This window comes from Anopheles ziemanni, chromosome 3 (assembly GCF_943734765.1).
Source record: "Anopheles ziemanni chromosome 3, idAnoZiCoDA_A2_x.2, whole genome shotgun sequence".
Classification (NCBI taxonomy): domain Eukaryota; kingdom Metazoa; phylum Arthropoda; class Insecta; order Diptera; family Culicidae; genus Anopheles; species Anopheles ziemanni.
The window spans coordinates 58810629-58823709 of record NC_080706.1 but is presented as its reverse complement, the minus strand read 5'-3'; the positions used below and the strand labels follow the sequence as shown (position 1 = coordinate 58823709).

Here is a 13081-nt window from a genome sequence, read left to right as displayed (position 1 = left end):
TTCGTTCGCTTTCCTACTGCTAGGTGTGCTTTCCAAAGAAGTTTCCTTTAAAACGAGGCATGGGTCTGATCGAAATAAGCAGCTGTTACTCTCCGTCGTAAGAATATGATCGTTCTAGCGTGGGCGGGGTATTCTTGAAGGGATCATTGCTATACTGGCCATGAGCTGAACCTTGTGCCATTGTTGGTGGGCATGACTGACGCCCAAATGCGTTCGGTACAGACGAAACTGCTTAATGTAATGGGATGCTTAAGGTACGGTAGTTGAATAGTGAGTATTGACCGCTAGCTAAGTGAATTCAATAAATTTGTCTATGATCGCCTACCCAACGTTGGCACAGAGTTGTGGTTCCGTCGGGCGGGCTACCCTGTTGAAATCGAGGGGCATCCGATACCGGTGCTTATTGGTAGCCGTTGAACTGGCCGTTTCCACCATAACCTCCGTTACCGTTGGCTCCGTTGCCGGTGCCGACATCTTCGTAGGTGATCGTCGGGCGGTATCCGTTCTGGTCGGCCTCGTAGTTCACAACCTGTGGGGCAATAAGATGAGCGTCGATCAGTTGAGCCGTTGCTCCGAGGGAATGTTAGCGATGACTTAAAGTTTGCAATTTGTATCTGGGACTCACTTGCTTGCGACCATCGGGAAGCAGGACGTAGTAGCGTCCGACGGTTCGGTCTCCATCGCGAGACTCCATGTGGCCGAAGTCGTTTCCGGAGGCGAAATCTTCAACCTTGTACTCGAACGAGTACTTGGCCGGCTGAGCGTTAGCGTCCTCGTAGTTGTATCCGCCGTTTCCGCCGTTTCCACCGTTGCCCGAGGGAGGTCCGTACTGCTGCGACGGGGCGGCATAGTTTCCACCGTTGGAGGAGCCCGTGGGGTAGTTGTAACCGTTGTCGTTTGCGTTATAGTTGTAACCGTTATTCCCATTGAACGACTGGCTCGGCGGCAGGTAGTTGCTCGACGGGGCGGAGAATCCGTTGCGGGGCGCCGGAGGTTCGGCCGTGGCCAGCGCGACCAGCGAGATGATGGCAACAGCGACGAAGATCTGCAATTACAGTTGAAACGGCACGCAGTACTTAGTCGGAGATGCGAAAATCGAATGATAGAAAAACCGAAAACAAAGATTTGCTTCACACCGCACGGCCCAACTTTCACAGTGCTGCTTCGAAACACGCAGACGTACGATCGGTACGATTACAACTGTGGCAGTCACCTTCACGCGTACGCTTGTCCGGTGGCGACTGACATCACGGTTGTGTGGTTTTGCTTTCGGAAAGTTTGTTTGTTTTTTTCTTCTTTTTTTTGTTACCCTTCCGTCGCCGTATGAGTTTCCGTTTTTGTTGTGATCAATGTTTGAACTATTGACGTCACACACAGCAAATATTAGGCGATGTTGATCGATGGTCGCAGGGTTGCATCGTAAGGTTTGAGCAACAACCATCGAAAGCTCCTGATTCGAATTTGCTCGGTGAACTGTGAGCTCGCAGTAGCACACCAAAACCGTTAGCGTTACCATAACCACGGCAACGTAGGAACTGGATGGCGAACATGCTTTTGAGCTGGCTATGCTTTTGTATCCAAGCCGTTTGGCGCGAAATGATCAATTAGGAGAACGTGGGCGTATTGCATGATGGTTCCCACGTGGATATGGACGAAATAAATTAGTGAGATTTGGAGGAATTATGAAAATGTACCAGCCTCCTAAAAATGCTAACTGTTAAATTAGTTTAAAAATTTTCCAAAGCATATACCAGGTCATTTAAAAAACAGTAAATACAGGATATAGATGATTAATGGTAAGTTGGATTTTCGGCCAGTGTAAGTCAACCGTCATTGAGATTTGAAGGTTCATTCTACAAATTTGTTTGAATTGTACTTTTATAATTAATAAAATCCCATTGTTACATTGCAATGGAAAAAAAACTATAATTAAAAGAATAAGAAACATCCTGTTTAGCAATAATTTGCTGCTTTCCTGATCTATAGATTTTTGTTATTGTCTTTTTTTTTTAAATATGATCACTTTTATATAGATTTTTCAACGAAAAGCTTGAAAAGTTTAGTCGTATTATCCTGATTTGTTCACGAGTCTTCATGTTTCACTACTGTGTGATTTTTATTACTACTGTGTGAATTACACACATGATGATGCTTTCAGAAAGAATCTATTTTCGTTTTTGTGCTGGTTTTGCTAAAAACTCTCGTTCTAGATCAACCGAATAAAGACGAAGTTTAGTTTTCCAGGTGTTCTAAATTATTTATGCACTATTACCGTAAACCCACTTCACTATGCAATTCAGTTCGTATCGAAAAGCTCTCACTTTTGTTAAATTCGTACCTTCATTTTGCTATAGTTGATGTTTTGGTAAAAAAAAAGCTGTCAAGCACGATTTAACGATCACTGTCGATACAACACTGCACTGAAAAGTAGATAAATAATGCACGTTTACATTAGCGAACAACTTGGTAAAAATATTACAAATTTATGTTAAGAAATCTGTGCAGAACTGAAGAAAAAACTTGTTCTGTTTCAAGAACGATTCTAACTCAATGCGTTTGAAAAACGTCTGTACCGAAACTGCACTGATGCTTGCGAGCTGAGGCTCTGTGCTCCGGATGATGGTTAATTTGTTTATGATTTGATTCAATCATGTCGGCCGTATTTATACGCGACCACGAGCCGCAGCATCACCTAGTGGGCAGGCTAGTACCCGTCGGTGCGCCCCGGAGAGTCTACTAAGAAAAAGAGTCGCCTCGGCTGGCGCCTGCCGTCTCTTCTTCACCCGTTCAAAGGGGGCTGCATCGGGCATCTTCGCGCCAGCATTGTCTAGAAAGGCTTCTCGTCCGTCCTGTGCAAAGATGCTGCGCGGAAGGGTAGGAGAGAACGAGCGAATCCAATCCACTGTCAGGCCACCGAAACCGCGAAACGCGTGCATTTCGCTGCTGAAAGCGGCGTTCAAAACGCGAAAAGCCTCAAAATCTGTCCCGCGACTGGCGCCGGTTGGAAGCTGGGGTGAGCGGGGACTAAAGAAGATCAAAAGAGAATGGAGTGCTCATCGGATGTTCATAGAAAGGAAGGGAGTACTCCGCCATGGCAACAACCGTCCGCATACGGGTCTCGTGCGAGGAGAGGGAGAGGCCGAGTTCAGCCGACGGCTAGAGCGGAACGTATGGCTTCGTTTCGGCCAGCCGCTTGGAAGAACGTCAACATGACCATCCCCGCGCTGTCAGATCGGCGCTCGAGATGATCGGTATGAAGCGGTAAGCCTCGAGCCTGGCCGCCTAACGCCCGGACGATCCCGAGTGCCGAAAGTGAAACGGAACAGTCACGGAAAAATTGGTTCACATACTCGACGGGCTTCGGGGCCATCGGGGTGCTTCAGCTCACTTTGTATCCCATTCGCTTCAGCGTGTTAGCCAACCAATGAGGAAAAATAGAGGAAAATAAAAGCCCGGGAAGATGGTCCCTAGTTTGGTGCCAGCGATGAGCGCATCACACGTGTGGCGCATGCTCCACTCACGTTCGCCAACGCCTGCGCCATTCTTAACACTTGACGCTTCCAGGAGGGCATCGAAGCAAATCGTGTATGGGGCCCGATTGCCGCTTTACTTTCAATTTCACTGCCTAACCTGTGGCACCCCATGCTTTTCTCCACCACCATCATCCCCAACGGAGCACTCGACTTTGTTCTATCACTGTGAAACGACCGAGAAAAACCTGCAAATTGTAGGTTCGAGCCAATTTTCACGCGTCTATGCCGTGTTAGATGGCGGAGGTCTGGTTTGTTTTGCAGTGTTCTTTGTGGTGCAGTGTTTTTTCTTTCCTAAACCCCAATGCACCTTGCAGAGGGTGAACCGATCCGGTATGGAAATAACGATGCACATTAAATAGTGCGAATAGATTTACCGAGCGATGCGCGCGATGCTAGGGATGCTGATCATAGATTAGATACGCAACCGATGCAGCTTCTTCGCTGTTAAAACTCTTTCGAAAGAGAGTATTTTAGTGTTTGCCTGAGCAACTGGCATCTGCGGAATGCTCTTTGGTTGTGCTTTTATTACCAGCTATTAACACCCATGAAAAATTGCAATTTGATACGAGAACTCATTAAAATTCCTATCTGATTCACTACACTTAGCAGAAACAATTTTAACATCGGTGAAACTTCATAAAATCAACCAATTTTCAAAAAAAGGAAAGAGATGTTAGTTTAGTAGTGTAGAACAAAGTTTTTTTTTTCAATAAAGCAAATAATCGCAATATGTTGTATTATACAACATGCACTACGAATGGTGCGACATGGATATTCCTGTTTTTAATTGTATTTGTCTGGTTTATTTCCGAATAACTTTCTGTTCTTACATTTCCGGATGATAATTTAATTGATTAACGAGTTCGACTCATCGGTCTTTCCACATTCGGGAGTACCCATTGCGCAGCGGTAGCGCGAGGAAACACCACGCCATAGGTGTGGGATCGAATCTCGAGTTTATCACCCTCCGGTATTACGAACAGCTGACCACCGATCTGTAATGTACCGTTTTTCAGTCACAGTTACACTCTCTTCGGAGGGAGGCCTTGTCTCACTAGGGGATGTCGTGCCACATAAAGATCAGAGAAGGTTCATGTTAATCGGAACCATTTACAAATTGTAAGAGCTTAATGTTTATGCTCAACAGATTGTAAATTAAAAAAATAGCTCCAAAGCTTCAGGTCCTTCAAAATTTATGCAATTTTGCCAAATATGCTTCAGTTCTGTTTTATTTACTTTCTCATTGATTATACTTAATGGTTTTATGCTGTTATTTTAGATTAGCCATTTTATTAGAATTAAATACTTTACTGAATGCTATATTTCCTGTTCCTTATGTTTTTGCTTCAAATTCGGTAATATTTATCATTTTAGAAATGTGCGGCTTTTAACAAATTTTTAGGTGTTACCTGTTTGACAGATAATAAATGAGCTCCATCGCTGCTTCACTTCAATCGGTGACACTGCCTACGTTACATAAGAGTGCAGCTCTTTTACCAGCAGTAAATTGGAGCGCACTTCGCGGCTCGAAAAAAGCCCGTTGCGTTGCCCATTGATACGAGTGCCTTTCACCCGGTCTCATCATCATTTCTTAACCCAAGTCGGGATCTTTTTGGCAAACAAATAAAAACAAAGCCCCCGAAGTAGCATCCCGTTTGGCCGTGCAATTTGTCAACACAATCAGCACCGTTGCTACCGTGTTTGCCGGTTGGTGCAGGAAAGAAATTGTGCGGTCAAGCTGCAGCCAAAATTAATTAGCGCATTTTAATTCATCGAGCAGCTCATTTTACAACGGGGCTAGATTTGATCTGATTTTAAATTTAACATTATAAAATGGTGCCGACGATATCGCGGATTCACCTACCGAGTGATGGTGGCAGATGTGATGAAACCATCGAGCGGCTGCGATGCGTTCACAGAATCTCTACGGGGGCGTCACGAGCGTTATTTGAGGCAATCCTACAAACGTACGAATCCGAATTCCGCTTCCATCGTACCGACTCGACCCCTCGTCAACGCAAAGGCTCGGTCGTCAGGGGGGGACTGGGCTTAATTAGCGAAAAGGGAAGGAGCAGAAAGAATCCGTAATAACATGTGTTTATGATGCACTGCGCATGCTGCACATCCCGATGAAAAGTGACAGTGCATGCAACCCGATCGCAACTGCACCGGCGTTGGCTTCTTTTGCACCCGCGGACACCGATTGGAATGTGCGGCAGATGCCTCAGAAGTGGATGCCTTTCGCGTGCGGCGAGTGGATGCTGTCCATTTGCCATGGCGATGGGCCGAGATTTGCGTGATCATCAGCCATGCACGCTGCTCACCTGCTGCGGAGTGCTGCTGAACTTGAACGGTCCGAACGGGTTTCGAAAGTCGTTCGCCGTTCGACCTAGCATCGGGCGGCCCTAATTGCTGGGGGAAATTAATATTTTTGCCCGATTTCTAGATCTCTAGACCGGCGGCACAATCACTAGCGCAATTGATGGGTGATTGTGGCTGCCAAACGATGACACACTACACGACGACGATGAGGTATACGACGATCACTGTTCAAGGGTAGCTCGTTGTAGCCGAAGGTTAAAGAAGCAACGCTGTGCGGCAGGAATTTTGTGCAAAGATGGATGGAGCGCATGGGGAAGCTCCCAAAACGGATACTGAAACACAATACACTGAATACATCTCGAAGGCCCTGCTTGGAGGTAAAGGAACCTCGTGTGACTGGACACATGTGTTTGGTAAAAAAGGATATTTTATGTTTTATGACTGGCTTTGGGTGATGTTTCTCAACGTCACACGAAACAAATTGCAATGTTTTTTTCATTTCAAAAGTACCCGATTACAAGAAATCTCAATTTCAGTTGTCAACACCAGCTTGAGAATTACCAATATTGAAACGATGATTTATTTGTTGGAAATCATTGCGACTAATAGTGTTAATGATACAGAATTTAAAAATATTATGTTTCAATGTATTTAAGAATTACATCTGATTTGACAATTCTTGCATCAACAAATTTATGCATTCTTATTTAATGTTGTTTTATTTATTGCTGTGATGCTATGAATTAAAAAATGCTCAAAGCGATTATGACTTTATTTGTAGAAAACTTGCAAATTAAAAAGGTTAACTTCTTTTGGACCTACAAATATCGATTATAATGTCTCTGCTTAGACTCTGAAAAAATGAAAAACATTGTAAACAATTTAATCATTCTACATTAAATTTTGCCATTTCTACTGTTTTTTGTTTGCTGATATTATTTCTTCTACTTTTTATATGCACCTTTTTTCCTACTTGTTTAATGTTATTTATTTTTTTTTCTTTACATATGGGTTTTCAGACTGTGAAAACCGCATTGATGTTTCGAAAGACTGTTTTGCCATTTGACCGGAAACATATAACTTTGAAAATATTCTTTCTACCCTCTCAAAACCCTCTCAAAATGTTTTTGTTCTGATTATCAACTGATCGTGACGATGAGGAAATTAGTATTTTCATCAGGAAGATGTCACTAATAGACAGATTATATTCAATCATTTTGAGCAAGCTGTAACAGCCTCCCAAGCCGTTGCCGTTGCAATGTAAGACAAAACGCTCATCAATGTTCCATACAAGGTTCCGTGATGGTTGGATTTAGTTTTTCGTAAGTATACCAGAAAAAACAGTTTCATCAAGGAACATTGCAACTGTTTGCGGGGGCGTATCGCGAACGCCCTCACCATTCACTTGTTCACTCTCATTTTCTCGCCTCGTGGCTACCGGTGTTTTGGTTTTTGCCCTTTTTCTCCGACACTGGCACGCAGAATGAGATTACAGTTCTTTCAATTGGGATCGTGTCCGCTAAACCCTGCCCCAGCGGTCGACCCTCCCAGCACGGATAGGTGTTATCCCCTTTTGCGATCGTGCGGTTGGTTTGCGTTGGGCCATTTTCAGATCATTTCTCTGCGCCTCGGGAAAGAGTGTGTGTGCATATCTGTGCAGAGAGCGCATTGGTGCGAAAATCTACCGCGTTGCAATCCGAAGGTCTGCAGCTTTTTCCCCCGAGGTTCGGGTGGCCGGAGGGATAGTTTGTCGTGCGATGCCCTGCTCGTGTCATGATTTACTGTATCGTCGCTAAACATCGTTTCTTGTGTTTTCTCCGCGCCCGGTGTCTCACATCGGGAAGAGTGACTTGGGTGCATCGTAAAGGTGCATGCAGGGAACACGAGGGTTGTGCAGGGGAGAGGTATGTGAAAGAGTGGTAAGAAAGGGGTTACCGAAACGCAGCAACAATTGCGGCGGCATGCTGCACAAAATCTGCACCGGGCCGTGAATACAGGCTTCCTCGTTTGTAATTTGCACGCCGATTATGAAATGGTCATGATGGATTAGTTCAGCACGCGGACAGCCCAGCTCCGCTCGGTACACGTCACCAGGAACAGCCTTGGGTATGCCTTGTCTAGTTTCTAGCAGGCACAACGCAATGGTATCTGAAGAGGAGTCTACCGTTCGCTAGACCGAAGAATCTGTACGTGCCGCCGTCGGTGACGTAAAAAAGGGAATGGATTTGCATTTTCTGGCGAAGAGTTAAAAAAATAATTTACACAATTTAATCAATACATTTTACTAATCAACTACCAGCCTAGGCGTAATTGAAACATGTAACCTGTCGTGAGGTAGCAATGTTACATCATACTGGCATTGCGATTTATTATAACTATTTAAATATTTTATGTTCGTGAAGGTGGTGCAATTTCTGAAACAAGACCTAAACTATTTCCCGAAATATCAAAGTGTCAAACCAATTTTTCAGTTCAACCAATATGACCATAAATCACCAAACCAAACTGAAGCAAAAGCACAGGTTGTGCCCAACAACTGTCCAAATCACGAATTTTGCGGTTGACCTTTCCGCGAGGTCCGTGTTGGTTTAGCGCTGTTGATTTATGGAACCTGCGTCTGGAAACTGGAACAATCGATATTCTTCCCAGCTGACCATCGTGCACCGTCCAGCATCGTGAAAGAAGAGCAGCCGATTGCTAGGTCCTAGGTCAGTATTTCTCCAGCTGCCAATCAAATGTGGCGCAACCAACAAATGCGCACGAATTCTAGGCGTTGCGATGCTATCGATTACCACGGCACTGTTGGTTGATACTGCATTATAATCTTTTATGCGGTGTATTATACCCGCATCATTGAAAAAGATCTAGGGTCGGTTTTGTTTGGACAAGTGTCTACAGAGGTTGAATTCACGCCCCAAACCAACGCAAGAAAGGTGGTGCATAAACGAATGAATTAGAAAAAAGGAATTCAATCAAGCAAGTGCACATAAGAGTGAATAGAAAAAGTGTATATTACAACTGGGAACAGCTAGCATTTCAATAAAGTCTTCAGTTGTTTACTGTCTTTATACAGCCAAATATTTAATTGAATTCATGCAACTTCAAATGATCACTGAATTCAAGTTTTTATTAAAACATTGTCATAGAAGCGGAACAAATTGTATTACATGTAACGTTAAATTTATGCTCTTTCTTTTTAAGCTACAGTACACGATCTATGAAACAATAATATATTATCATTTACATCAAATGCAGCTAAAGTTCGATGATCGTGAGAAAAGTCGGTTTTCGACGTCTTCGTGTGTTTTATTCAATTTTGTATCCACATGATGACAATAAAATCATACCCTTCTTACATACACGCGTAATATTTTAATACTTTTAACTTATTCACCAATGTATAGTTTTCAGTGCGAACATTAGATCTAGATAACTAAACTACATAATAATATTTCGAAAATCTTCCATTATGTTTATCTTTATTTTCGCCAAGTTCAGTTAACATGAAAATGATTAATTGGATTGGATATTTATTTTAGGATAAAACTATTGAAATTAACCCCTTTCAACACAGGTTACATGAAAAGAGTTGCCAATTATAATATCCTTATCACAAAAATAAAACAATCACCTTGGAGAATAAAAGTCTACTATGGTTGTCATCGTAGAGCGTTTTGCGTTAACGCAAATCAGTATCGCGTGTTGCACGCATGAGATAGGACTCACGCAACATAAATGTCTATTCAAATTGGCCTAAGTTGGCTCGCAGTACTTTGTTCAGAAACAGCATGTGAACCAAGAAACGGCAACAGAGTGAAAAACAGCTTCGGGAGTATGTGGGGAGGGGGGCCTTGGGGCATAATGTACATTCTGCAAAATAAATGCATCAGATATCGTCGATATGCAATTAAAGCATAAACACAATTTGTAACTCGAGGTGTTAAACGTTTTTCTCACATTCACTTACATCTAGCATCTTGTCTACGTCTCACACCACAAAATGGTTCGAAAGCAAGTGCGAAATCGGTCCTGTGCTGTAACGTAGGTAAAAGATACAGTGAAGCCAATGGGACCATTTCATTTCATTGATCTTTGCCATGCGAAAGCTACCTACTTTTTGTGTTAAAGGAATGGCGAAATTTATTCATTGCTCTATGTTGTTTACAATTAATAGATCATTAATTTGAATTCATCTGCCCGTTTAGTTTGAAATGTATGTTTGTATAGGGTTTACTCACATTACTAACTGTTGTTCCATTCCAATCTTTTGCTTACTGGGAAAAATCATTGTTTTATAATATAACATTCCACACTAATAAAGAGTATAGCTTTTTAACTCTAATTTTTTTTCTTATTCTCCAATTTACCAATGTTCAATTGCTTAATTGACATACAAGAGGTAAGAGTGAATGACAAAAACATAAAAATGACATGAAAAAAACAGACCCCCTCAGAATGGCTTTCGATCGTTCGAAGTTATGATGGAAAGGGGCTTCTCCTGTGGGTCTGCGAGACGGCATGACCTTTCCAGTGTTCGGTTCCATCGGGTTAGTTTCGACCGGTTGATGTGCGGATGAGTGATGCACTTCACATTGGGTGCGTTATTGGTAAACAATAAAGTTTAATCTCCATCCCCGGGCGGGAGGGAACCGATTGAATTTTACAACCGTTACGGTAGCAGCGGGGTTACGCTGCATTCTCCAATGTCTTAATCGGTCGTTTAAATTTTCGAACGTTTAATGCCCTCCCTCCGGAGATGAGCCCCATTTGGGCGATGCACTCTTCGACTGCCCTGTTGTAAGTCGGTCGAACGTTGTATGCAATTGCCGGATGTCGGACGGCGGGGCATTATTGGCATCCCACATTGTAGTGCTTCAAGGTCGACGAAGGCAAAAATCACCGTTCGGGTGTAAGGCTCGGGACAGTGTGGTTTTTTTGCTGACTTGGGATCCGAAAAAAGAGGTTAAAACCGAGCGTGCGCTGAATCGTGGCGTGGCTAATTTTGACGGCCGCAGTGAAATGGTTTGCGCCAAAACACATCCGTCGCTCAGGTTTTAGATGTCGAGTAGGCTGCTTTTTGCTACTTGGTGAAGGCCTCTTTACAACGCCCCGACGTACAATTCCGATCGGTACTTTCATTTTTCTTAAGGTTGCCTTTGCGCAGGAGCCCACCTTCCCGGCGGAGTGTTACTATTTAAGGAATTCTTAGACGGTACTATCGCTCAGCGCGCACCGAAACACACGCTGATGACCCTGAGAGATATGTGACGCACAGTACGTGAGCCGTTAGTGGTCTCCCAGCAAAACCTTCGGTGAGTCGGCAACGGATGGTCCGAACCATCACCCTTTTGTCTACCCTTCACCCTTTGGCCGAATGAGGGCTCGAATCCAACGTTAAAGCCCCATTACGTTTACATTAATTAAAGATGAGTGAGATGAGCGCCCTTAGAAGAGAAACCAAACAAATCCTTGTTGAACTAAATTGAAGATTTCACCATTAGTAAGGAAAAGTGTGATATCATAATTATGATTTAATTGAAATGTGTTGGTAAACGATTAGGACTTTGCTTTACATTGTCATTGTTTTAAATTACCAGTTTGTCCACCGTTAGTATTTTTTTAACCTTGACCTGGTTATTCCTTATAAACAATCAAAATGATACGAATCTAAAGCAATTATGAATTCCATGCTTCAACAGACTACAAATACTTATTGTGGAACATATTGAGATCAATAATCAATAATCTCCGGTTAGCCCTTGGCTTGGGGAAGACGAAACTCTTCCCTATCAAGCTGATGTGCTTTGTTCGAAAGAATGGCTCTTCGTTCACATGTTTGCTTTCGTTTTCACCGTCGTTGGTTGAGCTGTAGCTGTCATCACCGTCCGTTTATTGATTGCTGGACTTGAACCATAAATGCATCATAAATGCAACATGCAATAAGGGTTCGAGCAAGTACATTATGCAACTGGTTGAGTGAGAGATCGCGTGCTGCATCGCAGTGGAGCTCGGGTACGGTTAGGGTTGAGAAACAGGGCATAGAAACTCGGTGTTCTCATCGTTAGGATTATCACATGCGTCGACAATCCCACATTACTGTGCCGAAAAGGAAGATGGGAGAAGTGAACGATACGAAGGTTCGATCGAGCCCCGATTTTTGTTTTGAAGCTATAGCACTGCGTTCTGTGAGTCTTTCGAAGGATCGGTTGACGGGCTTGGCAAAAGGGACCTGTCCCTATCACAAACCACACAACAAGCATCCTTCGGACCACTGACATGTCGATCCTACTCATGTCAGACCACGTTCAAACAATGCGATTCATGACGAATGGTGCAAAACCTTGGGCTTTCGCGGCTCACCAACAATTAGAGATTGTCTCGCTTGGCGCTGTCAGTTCCAGTTCTTGCTTCTAAGCGGATGCTGAGTAGCGATTTGGCAACCTTCCCTCCTACGAGCGCAAACGAGCTGAAGAGGTTCATCGTGCAGCGACAAAGTGTAGTAGACGGGCCGCGTACGAAGGAACCGTTCGTGATCGTTTGGAAGAATTCGCCGATCAGCACGCTGAACGTTGCGATGCTCACTGGTTCCTCAACAGCTCTACAAAAGTGCTTAAAATACACTTTTTAGCAGGGATGGCGTACGCGTGGGGGTGCTGCACCGAACCGTTCCTTCCGTTGATTCGGCGATCAGACCGATTAATCAAAGCAATTATTCAGTCTTTACGCTGGCTGGCAATTCGAGGCTAGATAATGAAAGTCGCCACTTCCTTTGAGGAAGATCCAAAATGGTGCTCCAGACGGTTCGTAGAGACAACTGTCGACGCCACCGCATACAACATGACCCTGAGGAAGGTGGATGAAGATGAACTTGAAATCTGGCGCGATGCCCAAGGAGCGGACGGCGTCTGCATGCTTGTCTCGTGGGCATGTGTCAAGTGTTTGGCAAACAGATCTCCTTTTACTCGGTTTACGTTGACGCTAGGCACGTTGAACGCACCGGACGGATGTAGATCATGCCTGATAGGGATCGGTTGTGGCGTGAGGTGACATCAAGTTCACACTTTACATTCACTGTAGCGCTCTGTTTGATTGCTGGATCGCATTGTCTGCCAAATAAAATGGGAGAATTTGATTATAATTTTTATTGACTCGGATAAAGACCTTATACATATTTGGCATGTTGCCAAACCGGTTTTGTGCATGTGTTTTCATCCTCATTATATTAC

General features: G+C 43.8%; 1 protein-coding gene across 1 annotated transcript; it reads right to left on the bottom strand.

Moving 5' to 3' along the window:
• Nucleotides 1-400: 400 nt before the first annotated feature.
• Nucleotides 401-3542, bottom strand: LOC131285115 (pro-resilin-like). Its single transcript, XM_058313974.1, has 3 exons — nucleotides 3522-3542; nucleotides 626-1045; nucleotides 401-529 (listed from the first exon to the last, which is right to left on the bottom strand). Exons 1-3 carry the CDS (start codon nucleotides 3540-3542, stop codon nucleotides 401-403), a joined length of 570 nt encoding a protein of 189 aa, XP_058169957.1.
• Nucleotides 3543-13081: the final 9539 nt, after the last annotated feature.

Coding starts and splice junctions, on each gene's coding strand:
- LOC131285115 (XM_058313974.1), bottom strand. CDS start 3,542: ATGGCGCAGGCGTTGGCGAAC. Junction 1,046..3,521: donor TGGCGCAGGCGTTGGCGAAC/GTGAGTGGAGCA, acceptor CTGTAATTGCAG/ATCTTCGTCGCTGTTGCCAT. Junction 530..625: donor TTCCCGATGGTCGCAAGCAA/GTGAGTCCCAGA, acceptor ATTGCCCCACAG/GTTGTGAACTACGAGGCCGA.